The sequence below is a fragment of the Dipodomys ordii genome, unplaced genomic scaffold, assembly GCF_000151885.1.
Source record: "Dipodomys ordii isolate 6190 unplaced genomic scaffold, Dord_2.0 Scaffold8, whole genome shotgun sequence".
In the NCBI taxonomy this organism is placed as follows: Eukaryota; Metazoa; Chordata; class Mammalia; order Rodentia; family Heteromyidae; genus Dipodomys; species Dipodomys ordii.
Genome location: NW_012267224.1, coordinates 3,242,019 through 3,269,964, shown reverse-complemented (window position 1 = coordinate 3,269,964; position 27,946 = coordinate 3,242,019). Strand labels below are relative to the sequence as shown.

Below are 27,946 nucleotides of genomic sequence, written 5' to 3'. Positions count from 1 at the left end.
CTTCTCTATAGTGTGTGGCATTAACAATTTAGAGGTAATGATGTTCTGAGACAAGGATTTCTGATGGATTGCAGACTTCTCTTTTCTGCAGTAAAACTTCAACCAGTGCAATAGATAAAGGAGGACTTTGGTAGTATGAGTTCTGGGTCTGATTGCAGATAAATCTCACTAAAGATTTAAGATTATTTTATGCTGATCCTGGGGCTTGAACTTGGGACCTGGGCGCTGTCCTTAAGCTTTTTTACACAAAGCTAGTGCTCTGTCATTTGAGCCACAGCTCCACTTCTGGCTTTTTGGACTTTCCTGGCTGGCTGGCTTTGATCTCAGATCTTTGGCTCAGATCTCAGCCTCTTGAGGTGCTAGGATTACAATCCTGAGCCACCAGTGTTTGTATTTTTAAAGTCTATTTTGTCTTGTAAAGAAATATTGAAAATAGTTTTTCAAACCATATTCAGTATCTTTTTGGGCAATTTGATAGTCCAGTAGAGACTGAATTTCCCAGAAGTATGAAGAACTGCTTCTCAGATCTTACTAAATAAAGCATCCTTTTGTATTGGTCACTGAGAAAAAATTAAGACAGCCCACATTCCATTATGTACTTACTTTTTTGTACCAAACACATTGTCTTTAAGAGCCAATCTCATGTTAATATGTCTGGAAGATCACATTTGGGTTTTCCTCAGGCAGGAAAGTTGACAGGAGCCAGAAAGACTAGAGAGTAATGACATGTCAGGAAGTAGAGAAGCTAGCAAATTTGCCATCGCTCAGAAATTAGATTGTCTTTCAAATACTCATGACCTGGGTGCCAGTGGCTCATTTGTTATCCTCACTACTCAGGAGGCTGAGATCTGAGGATCGTGGTTCAAAACCAGCTCATTCAGGAGTCTGTGATACTCATCTCCAGTAAACTACTTGAAAAAGCCAGAAGTGCTGTAGCTAAAGTGGCAGAATGTTAGCCTTGAGCACAAAGAGGCTCAGGGACAGTGCCCAGGCCTCAAGTTCAAGCCCCAGATCTTGCAAAAATAAATAAAATAAAATATATATGAAGAAACAGGAGATCGCAGCTCTCTTGTTTCTGGAATTACATTGTTTTGCAACAGATGACTTCTCATGTTTTTAGTACATCATTAAGTTGGAGCAAATGCCTTCAGTGTAATCAAGGAATGGTAAAAGTCAGTGCTTGTGGCTTCACCTGCTGAGCCTATAAAAGCAATGTAGTCAAACCAAGCAGCTACTTTTACTCATGCAGAGGACTTGAGAGACTGGAGTTTGTTTTGTTTTTGTTTCAGTGTACTTCCTAGGATTTATAGCACACACTAGGAACAGTAATGAGTAAGCAATTACTTTACATTGAGAAAATTATTTTCATATTGCACTGTGAATTTCAGTATAGGTTATATTTGGGAACAAATCTTACATCTATTTGTTATATTGTGTTTGTTTAGTTATATAGACGTTTTGGGTGGTAAGATAATGGGTTTCAGTTCATTTTTATGATTTATCTCCTTATTTTGTGTTTATGTGTTTTTAAATGTCTTGAAATAATTTAGATGAAAGGATAGTTAAATAATTAAATTTTAGTACTTTGTCAGTATTCTTGCATCTTAATTTGTTTAGAATATATAAATACTACATTGTTCCAAAGGTGCTGTTATATTGGTTTTGTTGACTGTAAGGCTTTTTTTTTTTTTTGCTAAGTGGTAATTTTCAGTAAAATTTTAACGTATCTGACTTTGCAAGATTTGAAAGTAAATTTCAGTGCTTTAATAAACCAATGTTAAATTACATTTTGTATGACTTAGAAGGGTGGCTTGTCACGTGACCTGTGCTCCATAATTTCAGCTAGTTGCTCTTAAAGCAGTTCTCTGGTACTAGTTTTTCCTTAAAATGACTTTTGGACAACCTAGAAAATGCTGATTTTCTTATACAGTTTGGAAGATTGACACTGTCTTTCAAAGCAACTCAGCTTGTACAGGAAGTATTGAGTACTTAGTGGGCCCCTTTTTATCACTATTTTCTCTGAAAGTACTAGCATGTTTTAGTGTATGGTCTTACAGTGATAAGAAAACATATTTAGATAGCATTTTATATTAAATATTTTAAAGCAATATTTAACTTAAATGTATTTTGTTAAAAGAAAATATACTTATTTAAATACCAGTTTATTAGCTAAAAGGAGTAAATTACTGGTATGCAGTAGTTATAAACTAGTAAAACTAACTAAGCATTGGCGGAGGCTTTGGGTTAAATAACTCAGTTGTCAGATATTTAAATGGTTGGTTTGTTGAGCAATACAATTTGCTACGAACTGATAAAGATGTGATTTTAATCCTTTCAGGTGATTCTCTAGATTTAAATTTTGTTTTTTTGATTTGAATAGGAAGATTTCTTAGCCACAATATTTATAAACTCCTTTATCATCTAAGAAGTGTTGATTAAGTGACACAGTTTAGAGTCCTTGAAGAACATTGGAACAATAATGGCAAATAAACTTTTTATACTGATTTGCATTTCCAAGTATGTATAATATATAAATTAAGATAGATTAGCTCATAGTTCTGGAGGTGACCAAGTCTCAGATGATTTGCTCTCTTATGTTTCTAACTTAAGTTAAAGAGGAATTAAAGGTAAGTGAAGGTAAGTGCAGATATACACTAGCATGAATAATATATAGTACTTACAATACAGCAGAAATGTCAATAATTACAATTTTGGGGAAATAATAGCTACTTTTATAGTTCTCATAATATTTAAATGCTTTGTTATGATTTATTCTTTACTATGATTTAAAGAGTTCAGTAGTTGTATATTTTCCTATTTCTATTTATTCTTTAATTTAGTCCATATATATTATAACTTTGGGTTCTCCTACATTTAGAAATTTGTTGTTGATAATTCAGGTACTTAAAGAGAGTGATATTTTGAATTGTTAATGTCTGTTTACTTGATAATGTTGGAAATCTCCAATATCTTAGTCATATTCCTTTCTGATAGTACATCACTTTTTCTGCTATCCACGCATCTCACAATCATTCTGTTATACTAATTTTTATACTTCTTTCCTTGAAAATGAGTTGGTATACTTCTACTGCTTCCAGCTATTGCTTATGCTTTTTTTCCCCTAAGCTATTGTTGAATCCATTCCTATTACCCTTCCTTCTTTACCTTTCTGTCATCTTTTTAAAAAATAGGGTGGTCCATATGGGTGGTTCACACACCTGTATTGGCATCTACTTGGGAGACTAAGGCAGGAGGATTGCTTGAGTCTGGGAGTTTGGGACCAGTCAGGGTAACATAATGAATGAGGCACTGGTTCTGGGGGAAAACAGTAGGACACATTTTGAAGTAGTTTTGAGTGTTTTCGTTTGGAAAATTGAAAGTCTTCATGTATGTTATTGCTTCTACCTTAAAAATTTGAGAAACTGAATTTCATTTGGATAAAATGGTAATCACTTATTCCTTGGCAAATCTAGCAATTTAGGCAGTTCATAAGATGGTCATGTTGGAGCTGGAAATGGGGCATGGGGCAGGGCTTGTCTGGGAGAAGGGCACTAAAAGAGTGGGAGCAAAGTAGTTATTATGTAAAGGCGATGAAGGCAAACCAAGATGTGCAAAGATCGGGGCTGGGTTGTTGTTAGGTAAAGCAGGAAAACTGGTCTAACGCTGATAATGGGAGAAAAAATTCCAAGGATTAACATTTCTTATCAGGGCATTTCTAGTTAATAAAATATGTACTTTTTAAGAAATTGTTACTGTTAAGATGATTTAGTTTTGTATCAATTTGAGGCAAGTTAATCTTGACAAAAGTGCTGCTTTATAAATTTTACCTCTGGTTTTGTAAATTTGGCTGAAAATTTGTTTTTACATTCAACTCTTTGTTGAAAAAAGTGGAATAGATAATTTTGATTAAATAAAAATGGGCTGGCAGCTGTCTAATTTTATAAACTACTTTTAAGCCTTTCCTTTGGGAAAATTTAAATGTAAGTCCACATATACTGTCAGCTGCCACAGTTCTAATTCTGGCCTTGTCACTTGATCTGCACAATATCCACCACTGAATGTGCTACCATCAACTTGAAAGCTAACCCCAGCATCCTGTCAATTTTAAAATTAAATATTTGGGTGTGGTGGGGGGAGAGATGAGAAGGGGAAACATGAGGAGGCAATAATGTTTGATAAGAAATGTACTCATTACCTTGCCCATGTAATTGTAACTCCTCTGTACGGTATTTTCACAATAAAAAAAGAAAAAAATATATAAATATTTGAACATAAATGAAAGTGTTTGCTGTTGCAATTCTGCCTACATCTGTAAAATTGAGTATTTCTTAAAGATAGGTGGTATCATTCCCATAGTGAACTGTATCAGCATTGTACCTTAGCGACTCTATTCTAAGATTTTCTCCATTTTAATTTGTTTTAGTGGTATTAGCATATTGGTCTTCTTTTGCAATGAAGTGCTACTCTTTAGAAACAATGCAAATTTAAATACATTTCTGAGCTATGCTAGGTTTCCTGATGTTTTCTTTACAATCTGTTTGATGTGTTCTGCAGTGAAGTTAGAGTTAATGTCATTCTTCAGTTTTCATTGCCTTAACCCAACTGCAGAGTTTTGGCTTTCTAGGGGTTGCATCAAGAACTAATTAACCAAGCTATTTGTTCATGGTGCTGGCATACTGAGACTGCAGTATAGTAGAAACAACCATTCCACATTTGCTTTTCTTCATAAAAACATCTGTGCTGTGAACACTTCGTTATTTTCTAATTCCTAGTTACATTCACTAGTGATGTTTTATCTAGTGTCTGGGTTCCATTGTGTGGCTGGACATTTATTCTACAGATAGCGTTTCCTTCCTTTCTGTTAGAGAATCACAATTTTTATTTATCTTAGATATGTATCTAATGAATTATTATATACTTAATTTTGGAAAAATAATTCTAACCATATATGATTGGGGATGGCTACAAATGTTCAATAAAAAGTAGGAAACAGCTGGGTATTGTTAGATCATGCCTGTAATCCCTAGTTACTTAGGAGGCTGAGATCTGAGAATCAGAATTCAAAGTAAGCTGAGGCAGAAAAGTCCAGAAGACTGTTACCTCCAATTAACTACCCCACAAAGCCCAAAAGAAGAGCTGTGGCCCAAGTGGCAGAGGCCTAGCCTTGAGCTTAAAAGCTCAGGTCCTGAGTTCAAGCCCCAGGCCTGGCACAAAATGCACAACGAAACAAAAACATTTCTACCACTCAAGTCCATGTCTCTGTAGGTGATTTTGTTTTAAAAGTTGCTTCTTTAACTGAGAGACAGGATTGTTCCTGTCTTAATTGTATTTCTAGGGAGGATGTTCATATATATGTATGTCTGATGTTAAATTAGCTTGACATTTTACCTCTGTGTCTTGTCCTCCTTGCTGAGATTTTTAGATTGTTGCCAAAAAGTTTTTTTTTTTCCCCTCTTCTGTTTACTTTTTAAACTAGGATATTTAAAGTCAGGCTGTTATGGGCAGTTGGTGTCTGATTAATCTTTATGCACTCATTAACATTTATTTCTGTGTTATAAACATGGTAACACAATTTTTTAGCTTTTTCATGAGAATTTTTTTTATATGATTGCCAAGAAATTCCTCCTTTCACATTCTTCTGTTTTCATGCAGGTCCTCATGCTGATACCGCCAGTGGATGCCAGAATTTGCAGTGTGGTTTTCGGGCCTGCTGCCGCTCTGGCGAATGACCCTTGACTTCTGACCTTTGTCTACTTCATTTAGCAGAGCAGGCTTCCTTTCATGCACTTTACTTACAGGACATTTCTTATCATCCCCGTTGGAGTGTGTCTTGTTTTGGCCCCATTTCTTACAACCTCAGAAATCTTAATTTACCAGTAAATTGTACAGTGTTGTTTTTCTCACAGATACATTTTTGTTTTAGAAAGGGAATTAGGTCTTTTCATCAGGGTGTGAACAGTCTTGCTAGATTACTTTTAATGATATGCTTTGAAACTAATGTCACTATTGCCATGCCTTTCAGATTATTCTGAGTTTTAGTCAGTGGGGCTACTGGTTCTCTGTGTAGACACTACTAAGCTTTGCAGGTGTTTGCAGGCATAGATTTATAAAGTTTGATTTTCAGGGTTACACATTTTGGAAACTAATCTCTTCTCTCTAACATTTTGTTTATTTGAACAAATTCTCAGAGGGCCAATTCAAACATACCTACAGTCCTTTAAGAATAAATTGGCTTCTTTAGTGTTAGCTCAGTGAGCTAGCAGAGCACTAGTCCATTTGTATTTGCTTTCTTCCAAGACCCTTGGTTTCCACTACATTGGTTTCCCTAAATTGTCAAATTTGGGAGGGATTTTTAAGAATTCCACAATCATTTGGAGAAATGTATAAATAAAATCTACTTTGAGGACTTTAACATTGTGTTGTTCTTTTATTAGTATAAATTTAACCCAGGTTTACTTTAGCATAAAATGGGAAGAATATTTTGTCTTTTGAGCCTCTGAAATCACAACATTGACAAGTAGATCCTGAGTATCATCCTGACTATGGGCCTGGGTGCTGTGCTGTTCCTGCTTTTCAAGGCTAGCACTCTGCCACTTGAGCCATACAGCTTACTTCCAGCTTTGTGGGTAGCTAATTGGAGATGAGTCTCATGGACTTTCTTGCCCCAATGTGCTCTGAGTTAGGATCCTTATATCTCAGCCTCCTGAGTAGCTAAGGTTATAGGCAGGAGCCACCAGTGCCCAGCCCAGTAGTCAAATTTTGAATTTGTAAGTCTTAACTATTTTGTGAAAAAAAATTGTGAGTAAAACCTGCCATTAAGAAAGGCACATCATAACAGAATTCTATAACCTTTCAAGAAGAACTAATACCCATACTCTTCAAGCTCTTCACAGAAGCAGAAAAGGAGAGAGCTATCCCAAACTCGTTCTACAATGCCAATATCACACTCATCCCCAAACCAGGCAAAGACACAACAGAAAAAGAACTACAGACCAATCTCCTTGATGAACACAGATGCAAAGATCCTTAACAAAATTCTAGCTAATAGAATCCAGAAACACATAAATCATACACTACGACCAGGTAGACATCATCCCAGAGATGCAGGGATGGTTTAACATACGTAAATCAATAAATGTAATCCAACACTCAACAGATCCAAGGTCAAGAACCACATGATTATCTCCACTGATACAGAAAAGGCTTTGGATAAGATACAACATTCATTCATGTTAAAAGCTCTGGAGAAAATAGGAATAGAAGGAACATTCCTTAAAACAATAAAAGCCATATAGGACAGACCAATAGCCAATATTATACTTAATGGGGAAAAACTACAACCATTTCTTCTAAAATCAGGAAGGATGCCCACTGTCTCCACTCCTCTTCAATATAGTCCTGGAACCCTTAGCCAGGGTAATAAGGCAAGAAAAAGACATTAAAGGGATCTGCATAGGGAAAGAAGTTAAACTATCACTTTTTGCAGATGACATGATACTATACCTTCATGATCCCCAAAACTCCATCCCCAAACTTAGAAATTATAAATCGATTTGGCAAAGTATCAGGATACAAAAATCAACCCACAAAAATCAGTCGCCTTCCTGTACACTGACAATGTACAAGCAGAGAGGGAAAGGAAGCAACCCCATTCACAATTACCCCCCCCCAAATAAGATATTTAGGAATTAACCAAAGATGTAGAAGAACTATTTAACAAAAACTATAAAAACTTAAATTACGGAAGACACCAGGAAATGGAAAGACCTCCCATGCTCTTGGATAGGCAGACAATATAGTGAAAATGGCAATACTGCCAAAATTAATAAATTCAGTGCAATTCCTATTAAATCCCAATGATGTACATTTCTGAGATACAGAAAACAGTCCAAAAATTTATATGGAACAACAAAAGACCTAAAATAGCCAAAACAATTCTAGGCAAAAAAGACAACATGGGAGGGATCTCGATGCCAGGCTTAAAACTTTACTATAGAGCCATAATAACAAAGACAGCATGGTACTGGTACAAAAACAGACCCGAAGACCGATGGAATAGGAGATCCAGAAATAAAACCACATGCCTACAGTCAGCTGATATTTGACAAAGGAGCCAAAGATACACAGTGGAAGAAGCACAGCCTCTTCAATTACTGGTGCTGGGAAAACTGGGCAGCCACATGAAAAAACAAAGTGGATCCCAACCTATCACCATGCACCAACATCAAAATGGATTAAAGACCTTAACATCAAACCTGAATCTCTGAAACTACTGCAGGACAGAGTAGGAGAGATATTTGAACTTACAGGCACAGGCAGGAACTTCCTGAACAGAGTCCCAGGGTCACAACAAATTGGAGACTCGACAAATGGGACTACCTTAAAATAAAAAGTTATTGCACAGCTAAAGGTATAGTAACCAAGCTAGAAAGACAACCACTAATTGGGAAAAAATATTTACCAGCAATATATCAGACAAGAGGTTAATATCCAAGATATACAGGGAACTCAAGAGACTAATCCCTCCCAAACCTAACAAATCAATTACTAAATGGGCAAGGGAACTAAAGAGAGTTCTCAGAAGAAGGGATAAAAATGGCACAGAAACACATGAGGAAATGCTCACCATCCCTGGTTGTGAAGGAAATGCAAATAAAGACAACCCTGAGATACCACCTTACCCCAGTCAGAATGGCCCACATCCTAAAGTCAGCCAACGACAAATGCTGGAGAGGATGTGGAGAAAGAGGAACCCTATTAACACTGCTGGTGGGAGTGTACACTTATATAACTACTTTGAAAAGCAGGCTGGAGGGTCCTCAGAAAGCTAAATATTGACCTCCCTTATGGCCCAGTCATACCACTTCAAGGCATCTATCCTGAACAACAGGAGCCAGGATACAAGGACACATGCATCTCCATGTTTACTGCAGCACTGTTCACAATAGCCAGGATATGGAAACAACCCAGATGTCCCACCACAGATGAATGGATTAAAAAATGTGGTATCCATATACAATGGAATATTATGCAGCCATTAGAAAGGACAAAATAATGGCATTTGCAGGGAAATGGAGCTAGAAGAAATCATGTTGAGCGAGGTAAGCCAAGAGCAAAGAGACAAACGGCACATGGTCTCCCTGATAAGTAGATGTTAAATCCAAAATGTAAGGTGATATGACAAAAATTAACAAGACTTAAGAAACAAAGGACTTCCACTCATCTGGTGGAATCACTACTAAATAACCCCATGCTGCTGATCACATATATGGTATATATGTGCACACCAGAGGGAAACCAGGAGGATGACACAGATCTAGAGGGAATCAGGGAAAAACATACAACAGCAGGACCCATCAGCTGCACTGGACATTGACCAAAATGAACTAAGCAACTCAATGGCAGCGATGGGAGGGAGGGAACAAGTGGGAAAGAGGGAACAGCTGATGCTATGCAAAACAAATGTACATATCACCCAATGTGGAAGAAATAACTGTATTGCAAAGCTCATAGAACTCATAAATGTTATAGACCACGATAGACAATTTGCCCCATGAAAGTTAGAATGTGTTTGTGACTTTAAGCATCACTTCCCCACAATACTGTGAAATTTGGGAAATTATGTAATCACTTAATCACAATAAAGAATTTGAAAAAAAAGGCACATGCTGGGCCATTGTATGGTGTATAATTTTATGTCAGAAAGATGAAATAATGCCGTGGCATGTAAACATGGGCGAGTCAGCTGCTGGGGACAGACATGAGAATTCACTATGCATGTTAATTCAGCTAAGCCTTGCAAAGGATGTTGTGCTCTGAAGGGAGGGTATCTATTGACAGTATAAAGCTGTGTCTTACACTGATGGTGTTTTTATTTTGATTTCACTGCTGTTAATGTTTACAAAACAGCCTATCAGTTTCTTGGTGTCCTTTAGGGCAAGTGGTATAAGCAGAGGTTTTAATTTGTTTTACTTAAGTTTAAGTCAAGTCATTTTGTGGGCTAGCCTCATAAAGGTTTTCCTTTCAAAGTGAGAAGTACATGAGTGTTACCAACAATACCATTTGTCTCACAGAAAACATCAAGCAACATTAGGAGATAATTTTTTTTTGGTTGTTACAGTGGGCTGAAGGGAGAAGGATGCCACATTGTATACATCTCCAGACAGAGCACATACATTTACTACTTAATGCTTTAGTGTAGTCTAAAGTATTTCTCTTCCTATATGTTTTTGTAACAGAATACTACAGACTGAGTAGTTAAGCCACTGATTTCTCTTCATTCTGGTGGCTGGTAAGTTCAAGATAAGTCCAAGTCCAGTGTTCTGTGAGGGCTGTCTTTGGCTTACAGATGGTTATTTTTTTGTTTTAAGGCTTGAGCTCAGAGCATTTGTTGTCCCTTAGCATTTTTGCTCAAGGCTAGCTAGCATCATTCTACCATATGAGCCACAGTTCTACTTCTGGCTTTTGGGGGTTTATTGGAGATATGAATCTCACATTTTCCTGTCTGGGTTGGCTTCAAACCATGATTCTTAGATGTTAACCTCCCAAGTATCTAGGATTATATATAGGTGTGAGTCATCCATGCACAAGGCCATAATCTTCATGTATTCATTTTCATATGGCAGAGACAGAACATGCTCTTTACAGTCTCTTGCAAGAGCACTCTTCTCCCACCATATTACCTCCTGAAAGCTCTCCCAATATGCTGGACATAATGGTTTTAACATGGATTGCCAGGGAATGGTAGGGGCAGGGATGGGGGGTGGGGGCTGTGAAATCCACCAATACTTAGTCTATAGTAGTATCTTAGAACTGCTTCCCCTTTTGGTGACTAAATATGTTCCTTCCCCCAATACTACATTTTAATGGGTGTGCACGTGTAGGCTTGCTCAGTATTTTTTGTTGGGTAGGAGATACTGAGCTTTACAAAAATTTGATGCAGCAAAGTTCTTCTTCCCCCAGAATGTTTGTTTGTTAATGCAGTTTGACAGTATGGTAGATACTGTGCTAGATAGGCACAGAAGGGTAGCCCAAGTTCAGGCTAACAAGCAGGAAGGCTTAGAAGCCGAAATCTCAGTGTCCCTTACTCTGGGTGGTCACATTGAATTCAGGGTCAAAAGTGGCAGAGATAAGGCTGACTATTAATAAAAACACTGATTAAAATAATACACTTAAAAACAGCCAAAGATAATTTTATTTCATTACTCAAAAATATTTTTCATATAATAATATAAAAATATTTAATATTCTAATTGTAGTTTTACATGATGCAAAAAGTTACAATGAAAAATTACCTGTTGCGTACAAGGGAGGCAACATAGATCCAAACAGATAAGACATTTTTGGGATATGGGTGGATATATACAGCCAAAGCAAATTCTACATTAGGAACATCAATATTATGCACCCCAGTGCTATACACGGCTTCAATTAAAGGCTTCACCTCAGAATAAGGCATGTGAAGAGGAAATCCCGAGAGCTGGGGGAAAGAACCCATTGTAGTCATTAGTGAGGCTTACAGATAACAAATTTTGCTCATGTAATCAATATAGTAAGTCTTTCTGGATTGCAAGGTCATTAGCTCTATTTTCTTTTTATGAGTATATTAGCGATGAAGAAAATGGAGAGAGGTTTATTCTGGTGTATAAAGCATCCTTCACGGTTCCCTTTCCCTGATAGCGTCAGAATGCATAAAAATTCAAGTCTTTCTGCAGACCTAGGTAAGCTAGTCACTCCACTCCACCCTGACCAACGAAATTACAGTGAGTGTCGGGAGTCTGGTAGGAGTAACAGCACACAGCTGCTCTGCTCTGAACAGTATGTGTGCAGATAGGTGTCTGCTCTGCTCTGGCATTTGCTTCTCAGAGTCAGGTCAGCCTGAGGACGGTGCCACGTGCAGGAGCGCAGAGCGGGGCTCAGGCCTGGTAGCTGCTCACAGATTTTCCGCTCGAGTCTGCTTAGGTTTGCAGTTAGTAAGTTGAAAACATTCTGAGAACCTGAGTTTTAAACTCCTGAGCCAACATGGATTACTGTCTTATCCAGATGCCTCTAGGTTTTATTCTATATAGTTGTAAGAACACAGCGCACTAGCAATGCACAATAGGGAGGATATGTTGTCTACTGATGAGAAATTTTCTTGGTGAATAGTATTGTTAAACCTTATCTTTTCACTTTTATGTACAGTTCAGTCTTATGTGATATAGCTAGCGACTATCAGTTTAATGGTACTTTGGGCTGTATTTCATAAAGGGTATTAACATTTCATAAGGTCCTTTTAGAAAAAATGGATTTTATTTCTATTTTTGTCAGTTGTATGGCTTAAACTCAGAGCCTGGGCACTGACCCTGAGCTTTTTAGCTCAGCTCCATTTCTGGTTTTCTGGTGATTAACTGGAGATAAGAATCTCATAGACTTTCCTGCCCTTCCTAGCTTTGAACTGTGATCCTTAGATTATAGACTCCTGAGTAGCTAGATTTAGAAGCATGGACCACTAGCTCTTAGGGGGATTTTCATTTTATAGAGGTTTTTTGTTATTTAATGATAGGCTATTTACTAAGGCTTTGAAAAAAATCACACCTTTTAGTCTATGCTGTATATATTTTGATTCCCAAGACCACTTAATGGGTAATTGAAACTTACCCCATTAGAAATGGGTGTGTGCAGAGTCAATTTGAGCCATCATGCTTACCCTGTAGTCTCCTAGCTGTTTGAGTAGTTCTGCTTGGTGGTCATCTTCCACATCTTCTCCTTGACTGCTTTCCAGAAGAGGCAGGAAGTGACGCAGAGTGGAGGTACAGTACCTGTTCCACCGAGTCAGATAGCGTGGCCGCCAGTCCATGATTTTTTCTTTTAGAATTTTTTCAATCCTGTTTATGGGAGAGACTCCATTTCTTGGTGACTTGACTTTACTCATGTAGTGGGGGCTAGGTGATTACATGACTACATTTTTGTTGGTGATGTCATTCATTAGGCAAATTCATAACTAATATGGGTTACTTTCTGGGAATTGAAAAGTTACGAGTGTTCCTTACGGATTCTGTATTTGTTGGAATGGGACATAAACCTATGAATAGAAATGATATTCTGAGGCCAATAATACATTCTTGAAAATAACCCAGAAAAAGCTAGCCTGGATGACCAGAGACTAGCTAACTTCAATACATTTAGCAAGGTAGCTTATAAAAATATTTTATTTACTGGTGACATAAAACTAGACCAATGCTTATGTTGGGAGCCTCAAATGCTTGTTAGGCTTATTCCACATGACTGATTTTCTTCTCCAGTGGTGTTTATTCATGATTATAGAACTTATTTTCTAAATTGCCTAAAACTGCTATAATTTAATATTTAATTTGTATAGGTATTGAGGGGTCATAGGATCTGAAGCTTACACACAGAATGAAGGAAAATAGCTATTACTTTGTAAAGGTACTGGAATAAATCTTTGCATCCATTGCTATTGAATCCCAACAATGACCTCATGAGATAGGGGATACTGATTTTACAGATTTAAGGAGAGGTGGAGGTAGAGAAATGAACTGAGAAAGGCAAAAGAGCTGGGATCCAAGTAGAAAGACGATTGATGCTGAATACTTCTGTCTATCTAACTTACTGCACCAATTGAGATATTTGGTCAACTTTCCATTGGACCCTGAACACATCTTTATTTGGGGTTTCAGAATGGCCTAAGCAAGAAAGATCAATTGCCAAACACTTGAACACTGGAGGAATAGATGACTGGCTCCTAATCAATAGTATGGTGAAATGATCAGGAGAAATACTGGGTTTATAGAAATTCATTATTCATATGAATTGCAGCCTTTATGGAGAACTTGGAAGTAAATAGGTGTTTCCTAGTAATAATGTCTTTAAAACAATCACAGTGAATCACATGTAATATGATACATTCCTCAAGTAGCATAATCCAATAGAAACCACACACTGGCTCTGAAATTCAAAAGATCTCTGTAGTCTCAGACATCCCTCCCACTTAGCACTTAAAAGACAGCCTACATCTCAGTCTCCACATTTGTGAAACTGGGAGAATACGTCCTAATTTTCCAAGACTAGAGAAATTACAGAGATTCACAAAGGCTGTCACTGGCCTCCTGGACTAGGTTCATAAACTGGTTAGTGTTCCACAAACCACTAATTGGACAGAAGAAGCATATTTAAGCTGTGGATTATGATGTGTCCCAACAAGACCCATAATTGCATGATTTTCAGCTCTAAACGGAGGTAAAGTCTTTGGAGGACAACATATTCCTTGTGTTCACCTCTGTGTCCTTCCCATCCCTTGTGCTGCTGCTAAGGCCTCTGTTGAACCACAGGATTTAGAGATCACATCCGAACTTGATATCTTCAGATGTGAATTAACATTAAATTGCCCTAATTATTTCATATTGATCCAAGCTGAGAACTGTTTAAAGTTCGGTCTTACACTGCTAGTGAGGGATTACTTGTGGATTTGTGGATTTTTATCATGTTACCTGTCTTGTAGCTCAGCAGCAGCTGCTTTGTCTGTGCGTTGATAAATTAGCTCTTCAGGCTGTAAAAGAGGAAATTGTTCAGACAATATTGTATTATATACCATAATCCATCATTCCAATTTTTAATGCTATTTAAAAAAATGTTTTGGTGCATTTTGGGCTTGAATTCAGTGCTTTGGCGTTGTCTATGAGCTTTTGGGCTCAAAGCTAGCGCTTTACCATTTGAGCTACAACTTCACTTTCAGCTTTTTGGTGCTTAATTGGAGTGTCACAGACTTTTCTGCCCAGGCTAGCTTTGAACCATGATCCTCAGAGCTGACCCTCCTGAATAACTAGGATTACAGGTGTGAGCCCCACCACTGCCACCTTGCCCCTAATGCTATTTTCAAACCATGGTCTTAAGAAAAATAGTTTTGTGTATATCACAACTTCTCTACGACAGTTGATTTTCAAAGCTTTTTTGAGAAGTATGTGCTCAGTTAAAAATACTTTGTATTTTATATATACATTTATATACTTTATATATCTATATATATCTATATATATACTTATATATAAGCATTTAGCTATCAAGTAAAGTGAAAATTTTAATAAAAAAGCTATGCTTACTACGTACAGTCTACTTCTGGTTAGGAGGAGTCTAATTTTATGTTTTAGTGGATTGTAATTTAGTGAATGAGGTCCTAAAATATAGTTTTGTTTTAATATTTGTTGGTTGTGGGGCTTGAATGCAGGGCTGGGGCTCTGTCCCTGAGCTCTTCAGCTCAAGGCTAGTGCTCTGCCACTTTAAGCCACAGCTTCAATTGTTTTTTGAGTGGTTAATTGGAGATGATAGTCTCATGGGGACCTTTTTCTGCCCAGTCTGGCTTCAAACCTCAACTCTCAGATCTCACCCTCCTGAGTAGCTAGGATTACAGGCGTGAGCCACTGGCTCCCAGCTCTGTTTTAAATTTTTTTAATGCTTGCTCATCCAATTCACTGTTATTCTCAGCTGAATTATTTAAATTGCCTCCAGTTGAAGACCTCACAACTTGTCTTTAATTCTATTTTGTCTAGACCCAAAACAGCAAAGAAAACTCCCATTAAAATGGAAGGCAAATTATGTCTCTCCTCTGCTCAAAGCACTCCAGTTGTTTCCTTGTTTACCTAAGAATCAAAGATACATTTAAAATGTATGTACTAGCGCGGGCTCTCTTTCTCCCTCCCTCCCCCCACCCTCCCTCTCTTATATGTAAATTTGCTTTTGGTGAGAATCAAGTAAGTTTGAAAAACACTATTCTAAATATTTAGTAGTAGAATTGAGAGTCAAGAAATACCTAATTACTTAATAGAAGAATACCATATCCCCTACTTTATGTTTAATTGTTAATAAAGCAATTATACCTGAACACTGGAAAGGCCAGGATATGGAAGGCTTCTTGAAAAAAAAGATTTCCATAGCTTAGGCTTCGTGACATCAAAATTTATCCTTAGTGGTGAGTCATACTGTTGAATGTTAAACCAAACCTAAAAAAAGATGAAGCCATATTAGCATGTATGTATGATATCATCGAGGGAGGCGACAGAGAAAACAAGTGTGAACATGGGTTGCACACTAGGTCACTTATTTTGTAAACTTTGTGTTCATTCTACAATTGACATTTCATAGAACTGTCATTGACCAAATTTCCACATTTTTTGTCTTGAAGTTTGGGGAATCGTGTAGGTCTGATGAAATAGGCAGTTCTTGATTATAAGAAATGTTTTTAGGAAGACCATCAAGGCCCTGCCTTCCCTGTTCTTGCTCTTTGCATCCTCCTAATGGCGTTTTGGTCCAGTTCTTCATTCCCACAGCACTGTGCAGTGTCTGAGATGGCACTTGTCTGGTTGGGAACATGAGATACAATGACTCTAGGACTTGCATTTGAATTTGGGCTCTTACATTTACTGACTGTGACCTTGAATGATTCATTCAACTTCTGTGTGCTTCAGTTTCCTCTTCTATAAAACTGAGATTAAAAAATAGTAAGTACCATAAGGTTGAAAAAATTCAGCGAGCTTATAATGCATCTATATTTCCTAGAATGAGCTTTTATTATTACTACTTACCATTTTTTTTTTGTAATTGTCTACTCATCTGTGTCCTCACTGGACTATTGAATTATTGCCTGAGCACATTTACCATGTCTATTATTTATCATTTTAGTTTTAGCTTCTAGCGTAGCTCCTAGATTGTGGTAGTCACATTGCCACGCACAAATGGTAAATTTATCCACATAACACACTTAAACAAGCAATACGTATTTACTTAAGATATTTAATCAAGTACCTCCTCAGTTCTAATTCAGTGTGAAGTAGCCAATGGCGCCATCTCTATGGCTGAGTCATGAGATGACACAGCAGTCACCAAGTGAAGACATGGAATATCAGATGAGAGTGGATGCTATTCTAGGATGCAGTCCCAGACCCAGTCCTTCGCACCTTTCTGTCAGCATATGTTTCTTTTCCTTAGTTCTCAGTTCCTTCCACTAAAAGAGACAAAACATACTTCCCTCCCCCTTCACTTTTGGCCAGTAGACTGGGGTGAGTGCATTTGTTCAATCCATGAGCTTAAGTTTAAAAGGTTTGGTGTGTGCTCCTACTTGCACTTGACTTCCATTGTCGCCGCTCTGAGTCCCAGCATAAACACACGATGGCAGAATGGTCTTGGCCACCACTTAGTGCACCCAAGTTGCCCAGCCTTGATTAGCAACATAAAAATAAAAGGCCAAATAGTGAACTGAAATGGGTATTCTGTAGGTAGCTATGGTAATGTAGGATGAGGAAATAATGGAAGATACAGGATTAAAGGAGACGGAGGTAAGAGATGGGGAAATCAAAGACAATTTTGAAGTGCTCTGGCATAAATTAACTTCAGGAGCAACCCTAAAAAACAGGCCAGCTGCCTTGCAAATTAGGGTATAGACTCCAAGTATCAGATTTTATCATTATTTGTTACTTTTAAAAAGTATTTTATAGTCTACAAATATCTATGCACATGTAAGTATAATTTATAAATAAAAACATTGGCAACACATGCAAACACTTTTACTGACAGATACTCAAAAGTTGAGAGATTAGTAAGGTAAATGATGATTGTAAAACAGCCAGGAAGTGGAGTTGTTCATATGTGTTTGGCGCTTTTTTTTTTTTTTTTGCAATTACCCTTTTTATTTCTCACAGAAACTAAAGTGCTGGCTTGATAAAGCACTGACTTCACTATTACCTCCATTTTACCAGCGAAGAAAATGAGGGGATGACAGATTTGGAAACTTTTCCAGGCTTTCACTAGTACGTGATGAGTGAAGTGGGAGTTTTAGGCATTCTGACTCGTTCGCTTATGTTTTTTAGACAGTGCTTCATAGAATAGCTTTCACAGATCCAGACCTTGGAGCCATAATCATTTGAGGCTATAGAAGGCCAGATGGCATATGGAAACTTCCCGTAAAAATAAAGAAACTCAGTTTTTTCAGGTGATTAATTTTAGTTCTCAAAACACAAACTAGGCAATGGAAGCTCTATTTTAGAAGCAAACACCGAGGATTCAGAGGAACTCTGGTCCTCTGAATCAAGCTCTCTCTCTCTCTCTCTCATTCTCTCTCTCTCTCCTCTCTTCCCTCTCTCCACTTCATTTATTTTTAGATTTTTATTCTGATTCTGTGCAAATCAGCTAAATCATTCAGGTTTCTTTAGGATTATTTAGATGACTTGAGTCTGCCACTGTGCCTGCTATACATTTCTTTAATTGTTCTGTGAATACATGTGTAATTACGTTTACATAATTTTTGGCTATATATATTTTTTTGTCAGTCGTGGGACTTGAACTCTGGGCCTGGGTGCTGTCCCTTAGCTCTTCAGCTCAAGGCTAGTACTCTACCACTTGAGCCACAGCGCCACTTCTGGCTTTTTTTGCTTATGTGGTGCTAAGGAATTGAACTCAGGGCCTCATGAATGCAAGGCAGCACTCTATCACTGAGCCACCTTCCCAGCTACCTATATAAAATACTTAAGGCAGTTCATCAATTTAAAAACAAAATCAAGAAAACAATCATCAACCAAAAGAGTTTAAAAAGAAATGTCATTACTCACATTATCTGGGCCAATTAAACAGCCCACACTTTTCAAGGGACAGAATGTATCAAATTGCCCATAAAAATGTCCACTGCAGGGATTCCATATTAAATAATGATTTTTCTCCCAAGTTAGCACATAGGCTGTTGGACCCTAAAGGGAAAATCCATTGAAAACAGTATTCAATTAATTAGGCAATTAGGATCAATAGTAGGTTGCATGAATTATTCATTATTTTTGTTGGACTTCTGACTTCTAAGATCCCACACTGAAACTTAGAAGTTCTTGAAAAATGAAATCATAACACACTTTCCTGCCCTCTCCCCCATCTTGCATCTGTTACTGCTGCAATGTTGACTAAATAAATATAGGGGTAACTTTTCCTGTCCAGCATTTCTTAAAATTTGCTGAGGAATGTATGTGTGTGTGCGTGTGTGTGTGTGCTTGAACTCAGGGCCTTGAGCTCTGCTTAGCTTTTTCACTCAAGGCTTGAGCCACTTCCACTTCTGGCTTTTTGCTGATTGGAGATAAGTTGGAAATAAGTCTCCTGGGACTTTCCTGCCTGGGCTGGCTTTGAACCCCAGATCTTGGCCTCCTCAGTAGCTAAATAAAGGTTTTGGATGGTACAGGGTCCAGGTTTACCAAAAAAACAAAAACAAAAACAAAACCCAACCTAAAATGCTGTTGTTAACCCATCACATGTCTGTGGGCTATTTTTCAAACACCCCAAAGGACTGTGATGAAGGAAGTCCTGTCCACGGCCTGGTCTGTACTGTGGATGAAACAGCTCTGCCCCTCTGCCAAAGACACTTGTGTTGTCTTACCTCAGGAATAGCACTGCCCATCAGTAGCCAGGCCTTCTTACCCAGCCACAGAAAGTAATTGCACAGCAATACCGCATGCTCTTCTTCATCTCCTGCCAGGAGATCAAGAAATTGCTGATGGGAAAAAAAAAAGGAAATGTTTCATTGAACAATTGCTTATTTTAGATTGACCATGAAAGATTTTCTTCGTGTGTGTAGAAAAAAACAATTTTTTTTTCAGTCCTGGGAATGGAGCCCAGGGCCTTGCGTGCCATATAGAAGGCAAGTGCTTAGCCATGCAGTTACATTCCCAGTCTATATTATTATTAATTATTATTTCTAATTCCTGAAATTTGGGGAAAGTTGAGCTAGGAAAAAAAATCAAAATTTAGCTCATCCTGTTAAAACAGATGGCCAAGTTGATTATTAGGATGACTAATAAATGCTGCAATTTCAGATTATGCATAATTCAGCTGAAGTCAGTAACTCTGAGAGGAAGACTTACGTCAGAGGTGCTCCATAGGTCACAGATACCAGCAAATGAAACAGTGTCAGGCAAGAAAGGAATCAAGGACACGTATCGAGCCACCAGTTCCTGTGTAAACCAAATTAGTTTTCAAAAATAATCAGTAGTGTATGTGTGTGCATACCAGTTTGCTAATTTTCTCTATATCTAACTACTTAACTTACATTTAACTGTATTTAAGGACTCACTGATTTCCTTTGCTTAATTTCTGATTATGATTATATCTTCTACTAATGCAAATTCCACTTGGTACTTGAAAAAAAAACCTTATCAATTTCTACAGTTGATTGCTCACTAATACTTTCAGTATCCTGGATTCCCAAACTTATTAAATATATCTATTTTGTAATCTGTACCTGATCGTGAGTTACTCCCTGAGACAATAAGGACTATCATCATCCTTGTTACCCTCAGGCTTTTTTTTTGTTGTTGTTGGTTGCCGGACTTGACCTCTGGGCCTGAGTGCTGTCCTTGAGCTCTTTAGCTCAAGGCTAGCGCTCTACCACTTGAGCTATAGCACCACTTCCAGTTTTCTGTTGGTTAACTGGAGATAAGAGTCTCACAGTTTTTCCTGCCCGGGCTGGCATTGAACTGTGATCCTCAGATCTCAGCCTCCTGAGTAGCTAGAATTACAGGTGTGAGCCACTGGCGTCCAGCTTGCTTCAGACTTTTCTAATGGAAACCCCATGCTAAAAATAGGTTTAATTATTAGTGATCTTGATATAGTTAATATCCTAAGTGTTATGACACATAGTAAATCAGCAATTTATTGAAAATTTAAAACATTTTCAAATATCACTATTTGGCTTCAGTCTTCCAGCACCGATTATCTATGAACACTTACTGCAGTTGCCTGTTGATTATCGGGGTAGAAGTTCAGGAGCTCCTGGGGAGGGTTTAAAGGTTTGAGATAACGTGTAATAAAAACTGTTTTTCCACTTATGTCAATTACTGTTGTAAGGCATCGACGATTTGGAAACTTCAAGGCACATTCAGCTTGAAATTTTTCTGTTGCTTGAAGTAATTTCTCATCTTCCTGAGACTCAAACTTCAAAAAGAAACATTCAGGGAGTTTATATGACTCTGGGAGATAAAATGGCCCACGCTCAGCTCCCACAGCTAACACGTACTAAATACATGGCTTGGAAAGTATGTTTCAGTGATTCTTTTTTGCTGTTTTGTTTTTGTTTTTTGATGGTTGAGGGGCTTGAACTCAGGGCCTGGGTGCTGTTCTTGAGCTTTTTTGCTGAAGGCTAGGACTCTACCGCTTTGAGCCACAGCACCACTTCTGGTGTTCTGGTGGTTAACTGGAGATAAGAGTCTCATGGACTTTCCTGCCTGGGCTGACTTTGAAATGCAATCCTCATATCTCAGCCTCCTGAGTAGCTAGGATTACAGATGTGAGCCACCAGTGTCCGGCTTTTATTAAGTTACTCTTATCAAAACCATCATGCCTTGGTGTCCTTCGACATTATTTAATTACATTTATAATTTAGAAGTTATTTTGACTCATTATATGCTAATATACATTCCATAAGACTTAAGGTGAAGAGACAAGCTGTCATGTGTAAACTATTAAATTAATAAAGTGATCGATTAAAAAAAATCAAACAATGGATACAAATTCTGATCGATGAACCCAAGGACTAGAGTTTTTTTTAATGTATACGTTAGTGTTGGCTTTAAGAAAAGGGCCCAGAAATCCGACAGGGTGAGAGCTTCTGTGTTCTGGAGTCTTCTGGTATGACTCAGTGATGTTTTCAGGACAGTAGCTTTAGGATGTCAAGGTGTTGTCAGTCAACATGCCTTGTCTCATAGCTAAACAATAGAAGCCCTCCTTTTGCGTCCTGTAGCCGGATCAGGACACAGCAATGACCCCAAAGGCAGCAGCTGGCTGTCTGGTGAACAGCCATTGTGAAGGACCAGAGGCTCCGCGGGGGGCGTCCAGGAAGTCAGCTACAGTAGGCATGAGGCCGTGTGCACAGGCCTCAGCCACACCCTGCTTCTATCCTCTCTTCTTTCCCTTCTTGAGATCATGTTGTAACCCACTCCGGTCCCTGTGGCCTAGCCTGAGAGCCTTTTTCTGTGTGAACATGCTTGCTTGGTTTTCTCTTGAGTTTACACAGAAAGACAAGTATTTTCTTTATGGAAAATAATTTGAAATGCATGGATTAGTTTTCTTGAGAAGCTTGACTTGTAGTGACAAAGCCCAAGATCTAGGATTCGTTTGGATTCTAGCACATTGGTTTTACCAGGAAGCCTGCCTATCCTGTCCATGTCTTGATAATGGGATATTAACAACATTTTATGTTTATTTTGCTGGTCCTGGGGCTTGAACTCAGGGCGTGGGCACTGTCCCTGAGCTGCTTCTGCCCAAGTGCTCTACCACGTGAGCCACACCAACGCTTCTAGCCTTTTCTGAGTAGTTTATTGGAGATGAGAATCTCAGGGACTCTCCTAACCAAGCCACCCTTGAACTCCAGTCCTTAGATCTCAGCCTCCTGAGTAGCTAGGATTACAGGCATGATCCACTGGCATCAGTTTAAATAGTATTTCTCTCTGGGAACCAAATCATAATACTGGAAAGGAAATGGAAGCAGCTTTTTTTTTTCATCTCCATTGGTATCTTAATTACAATGGAACACTAAAAACTAATAAACTTGCAAACAGCACAATGCACTGTGCACAATAACTTGCCATTTAACAACTTGCTCTTATGCATGAATGTAAGTTTGGGAAGAATCTCTACCTACTCTCTATCTCCAGTGCTAAAATATGTCATATACTGGTTGTTCAGGAATATCTACAATGTAGAATTATGTAGATAGGTATAACCTCTGCCATATACTACCTCTGGCTAAATCGAGCCTTACTTTCCTCATCTGTAAGTTGGAGACCTACTGTTTAACACATCTGTATTGAAGAATTACATACACCCAGTGTCTGACAGTGCTGGGGATAGAGTAAGGTCTCAAACCCTGGTGGTGGGGATGTTACAGTTAATGTATTAATTTACATATAAGTGAAGGTCACAATACTCTCTCTCAGCTCCAGCAAGTGCAGTGGGCATAAATGCTGACCTCCAATTCTACATTCATAAAGGTGTCCCAATAATGAAGGTTGGGGAACACTTGTCAACAAATGGCAGATCTGGAAATTCATGCTCCCTGGAGCTGTTTAAAAGAGTAATTGTGTATGCACTTGTTTCTTTTTGTAGAAATGAATTTTGGTGACCTATGAATGAAGGTCATCCAGCTTTATGATCCTAAGAACTGACTCAGTGTGTAGCATAGCCAAGATGTGAAGGGAATCTATTTCAGCACACTTGCAGATGAATGTGTCATAAAAGAGGAATCCAACCTCATAATATGTCAACATTAATTTTCACCGACTTAACAAAATTCATCTAAAACCAGAGCATGTTTATAGTCATCTGTCTTTACGTAAAAGTGTAGGTTACTGACTGACCCAACTATTGGCTCAGGGAAGTTCAAGGGCACACATCTGCCCTCCTACCAGCATCCTGGCCTAGCTGAAAGAACAATAGAGATGAAAGGAGGACATCCTTTTATCACAGCAGCATCAGACATGGCTTTCCAAACCCTACACGCTTACCTTTTCTCGAACTGACTCTCCTGGGACCAGCTGGGGCTCAATAGTAATGAACAGGGTGATGTAGGAGCCATCACTCAGGCTGCGGACAGCATCAAAGCCTCTCTCCATGAACATGTTTCTCTCTTTGCTGTAGCCCAGGAGAACTGGAGGAATGTCTATTTTAAATGTGCCATCAACCTGTGAAGAAAATATGGTTTGACAAATATTCTGATGACTTTCCAACAGATGTTCAAAGGCAAGCGTCAACTCCTTGTTACCTAATTAACATGCTAAAATAAAAAATAATACTTCACGCTGGCAGTCAAAGCTTACCCCAGGCTTGATCCCTGAAACTGTCACGGTTCCTTCTTTTCTTTACTTAGCAGAAAAATGTGCCCAACAGTCAGGCTGCCTAGGTTCAAATCCTGTTTTAAGTTTCAAGTGTCTCAGAGTCCTCATTTATAAAAAGGAGAATGTAATAGGACCCATTTTCTAGGACTGTTACAATGAATAAATGGATGAATGAATGAATGGAGAGAGGTATAAAACTAAGAACAGTGTCTGGTATATGATAACTATGCAGTAAATACTGGCTGAAGTCTTTCCCCTTTTCTACAAAGTCTAGCTTTCCTTTTCTACCTTTCAGATTCTCCATAATTTTTCAAGGCTTAATCTAGTGTCAGTTCTCCTGTGAACGATTTTACTGTCTCTCTCCCTTCACATGTTGTTTCTCTCGTTTGTGGAATTAACAGACCTGCCTGGCTTGATCATCATATGCATTTGTCCTGTCCTTCTAGATGATAACTCTGCGAGTAGAATCTGCATGTCACCTCCTTTTATGTTACCTTTCTGTGACATAGAACAGTGTTTTGAATCCACAGTAGGCCCTCAATAAACTCAGGCTGAGTAAATGACAATCCACTTGTATAAAAAGGAATAACATGTAGAAGCTTCAAAAGGGCAGAATGTTTTTAACTCGTGTAAAGTCAAAGCAAATATCAAGCTATTCAGGGCTGCGGTGTGGGAATTTAAGATGGGTTTCTGAATATGGGTGTGGTTGATAATAGGGGCCAGATAAACTGTGGTCCGAGACTGTCCCGTGTATGCATGCTTGACACATTCTTAGCCTCTCTGTGCAAGATGCCAGTTGCCATGCCCACTAGCTTAGCAACCAAAAATGTCTTCAGCCAGTGCCAAATATTCCCTGTGGGTACATTTCAAGTCACGGGCTTTGCAGTCAGACAAAACTGTTTTAAAGGACAAATGTAATGAGGTCATTCTCTAAAGATGTGTTGAAACATATAAACCATAAAAGCAGAATCACTTTTTTCTGCTTTTACCAATCCTGTTCTCCAGGGATAAGCAATGTCAGTCTGTTGAGAACAGGTCAAAGTTAAACCCTAGCTTTGTGATTTGAACAAGACATGTAATTCTCTAGGCTTCTATGTTGTCATCTTTTAAAGTGGGGTTAATGATGCCAGGTGTTTTATGAGGTTTCATTAATGTGACAAACCTTCTAGAAATGGTATGTAATATGTACCCAACGAAGTCTTAGTTATTATTAATCAGTCAGATTATATTAGCTTCAAGAAGTCCCAGAGAACTGACCTAGGAATGGAGATAATGGCATAGTTCAAGGAAGAACTTTATGACAAACTAGCTCCTGCGGTAGTGAGCTCCGGATAGAGCACAGACGTGGCAAGGCAGAGAAGAGGAGGACCTTTTATCAGGGTTATTATTTCTGAGTGCCTTCCAAATGTGAAATCCAGAAATGTCAAATATTATGGGCAATTTGATTGGTAAAGTCATGTGCTCTTTTTTTTTCAAATCATTTAAATTCTATCCAGAGTGGTAAATGTCTATTGTTTTAGTGGGCACACCATTGGAGCATAACTATAGACTCTCATTTGCCTGGGGATGATTACAATTACAGTTGATTCTTTTGTGTGTGTGTGTCTCCTGGGCTTGAACTCAGAACTTGGGTGCTGAGCTTTTCAGCTCAAAGCTGGTACTCTACCACTTGAGCCACAGTTCCATTTCCAGCTTTTTGGTGATTATTTAGAGGAAAGAGCCTCATAGCTTTCCTGTGCAGGCTGATTTTGAATGACAACCCTCAGATCTCAGCTTTGTTAGTAGTTAAATTACAGGCATGAGCCACTGGCACCTGGCTAGTTTCTTGAGACCCTAAACAAGCTTTGCTAATGGCCTTGATAGAGACTGTGGCCAGGCAGCATTTACTCAGTGTGATCGTCACAGAGGCTCAGGGGTTCCTGTTGCCATGGATTTAATTCTGGGATGCTCAAGAGATTTAGAATCTTTAACTGTCCCAGATTAAAGCTAATAAGTCCTTCAAGAGCTGTCAACCTCATAGATGCTCTGAAGCAAAATGGAACTCTAAAGAAAAATGTCTTTGTCAAGCATGTCTGTGCTAATGATTTCTCATGGTTTAAATAGTATTTATTTTTGGAACTATGAATAGAATGCTCTTGATTAAATGGGCCATCAATTGTCCTGATTACCTTCTTCAAGTTACTCTTCAAGTTACATCTCTCTATTCCATTTGTTATTTTGACAGATTTTGACTTTTTCTCACCTTTATCACTTCTATTTAAATGTTTTAAACAACTCATCAGAAAGGCAAAAGTTGAATTTTCCCTCATAGGTGGAAGCTAGAATTAGCTTATGAGCATACAAGTAGATCTGTTGGGTGGTACACAAGTATATACACTTGTGTTAATGGAACTGTGGTAGATTCAAGGGAAAACTCAAATAGTGTAATTCCTTAGAGAGGCAAAATCAAAGTTCAGCAAAATAAAACACCAGGAAATGGGTAGTTGAAAAGGGGCGGGATCAAGGGGCGAATGGTAGACAATGAAGAAGAGAAGGCTGGGAAAATACAGTGAAGAAGTCAATGTACATCCTAAAAATTTAAGAAGATTGAGGGAAGGGGTGTCGGGGAGAGATGGGTAGGAATATTAAAAGGGGTGACATTGATCAAGGCACATTATGTTTATAAACTGCTTTGTTTTAGGGCAACTCCTTTGCATAACTACTTAAAGATAATTAAAAAAAATAAAACAACTGTCAAACTTGAGGGGCTTGGTGGGGTTGGAAGAGCTTAGGGGAGAATGATAGAAGGGGTGATACTGATCAAGATATACTGTATTTGTCAATTGACATGTTGAATTGTACAGCTATTTAAAGATAATAAAAATTATTTTAAACATTTCAGATTATACCAGTCATAGAGTAACTATTAACTCAAAGGCACACACATGTTTAATAAGCCCATGTCAGTAGAATGTAAGATCAGTGACATTATGTGTCGTGCCTTTTATCTTTCCAAGGGCTTTGTACATGCCTTCTCTCAGTATTGAGATGCTAACAGGAATAAACATGGAGAAAGCTGTTCCCCATTCTCACAGAATGCTGCCTTTACTTACCCTTGCTTGGAAATAGATGGTGCTAAATGGAATCTTCACACATCCTAACCAGTGTCTCTCGATACGGGTATGGATTCCACTTCCTCTTTCACGGTCATCCTAAAGGAAGTGTGGGAAGGAATGCTGCTTCAATAACTCCAGACACATATTTATTAATGTGACAGTAAGAAAGTAGCAGGATTTTAGCTGAAAGCATGTGGACTTAGGTTATACCAACCTAATCACATTCTAGATCAGATGCTTAATATCTCTGTGACCCTTGGAAATACATTTGACTTCTCAATTTCAGTTTTTGGATCAATCAACAGGAGATTTCGCAGTCTGTTTCACAAGGTTATTTTAGAATTAAATGAGAAAATATATAAAAAGCAGCTGGGTGCCAGGACCTCTTGCCTGTAATTCTAGTTACTCAGGAGCCTGAGATCTGAGGATTGCAGTTTGAAGCCAGCCTGGGCAGGAAATTCTGTGAGACTTTTAACTCTAACCACCAAAAAGCCAGAAGCAGAGCTGTGGCTCAAGTGGTACAGTATTAGTCTTGAGCAAAAGGAGCTCAGGGATAGCGCCTAGGCCCAAAGTTCAAACCCTAGGACCAGCCCCTCCTCCCACCCCCCAAAAAAGCAAAGCAGCTGGTATAATTCTTAGAACAGAGTAAACACTTTCCTGAATATGAAAAAGCCAGTTCTCTCCCCCTTCTGTTTGAAAGGTTTGAAATAGATCAAGTTTGAAACATTCCAAAAACAAGAAAAATGAAAAATGTGCTAGGGACTTGGCTGTGAAATGAGTGCCAACATCTTCCTTAAAACGAAGCACTTACCTCTAAGATGTCATACACTACTTCATCGAAAATGTTGATGTATACATCGTCTTTCACTGACTGTAGACTGGCTGTGCTGTAATCCCCATTAGGAGCCCTGCAAAATCACATCAAACCAGAGACCATGAGAACAGACAGGTAAAACAGGAATTCTCAGCACTCAGAACATCAACATGTGAAAAATACCC

The 27,946-nt window shown here is 38.4% G+C and overlaps 2 protein-coding genes across 2 annotated transcripts in view; one reads left to right on the top strand and one right to left on the bottom strand.

Moving 5' to 3' along the window:
• Positions 1 to 6,414, top strand: part of Fbxl5 (F-box and leucine-rich repeat protein 5) — a 48,296-nt gene extending 41,882 nt beyond the window's left edge. The window contains exon 12 of the mRNA XM_013008889.1: positions 5,653 to 6,414. Within this exon, the coding sequence (XP_012864343.1) occupies positions 5,653 to 5,729 (77 nt within the window). The 3' untranslated portion in view covers positions 5,730 to 6,414. The remainder of the gene's footprint in view (positions 1 to 5,652) is intronic.
• Positions 6,415 to 11,197: 4,783 nt separating this feature from the next.
• Positions 11,198 to 27,946, bottom strand: part of Cc2d2a (coiled-coil and C2 domain containing 2A) — a 77,077-nt gene continuing 60,328 nt past the window's right edge. The window contains exons 25-35 of the mRNA XM_013008888.1: positions 27,759 to 27,855; positions 26,945 to 27,043; positions 23,523 to 23,699; positions 20,752 to 20,955; positions 19,887 to 19,976; positions 19,403 to 19,516; positions 18,597 to 18,731; positions 15,873 to 15,995; positions 14,490 to 14,548; positions 12,689 to 12,866; positions 11,198 to 11,479 (exon numbers count right to left, since the gene is read on the bottom strand). Of these exons, the coding sequence (XP_012864342.1) occupies positions 11,291 to 11,479; positions 12,689 to 12,866; positions 14,490 to 14,548; positions 15,873 to 15,995; positions 18,597 to 18,731; positions 19,403 to 19,516; positions 19,887 to 19,976; positions 20,752 to 20,955; positions 23,523 to 23,699; positions 26,945 to 27,043; positions 27,759 to 27,855 (1,465 nt within the window). The 3' untranslated portion in view covers positions 11,198 to 11,290. The remainder of the gene's footprint in view (positions 11,480 to 12,688; positions 12,867 to 14,489; positions 14,549 to 15,872; positions 15,996 to 18,596; positions 18,732 to 19,402; positions 19,517 to 19,886; positions 19,977 to 20,751; positions 20,956 to 23,522; positions 23,700 to 26,944; positions 27,044 to 27,758; positions 27,856 to 27,946) is intronic.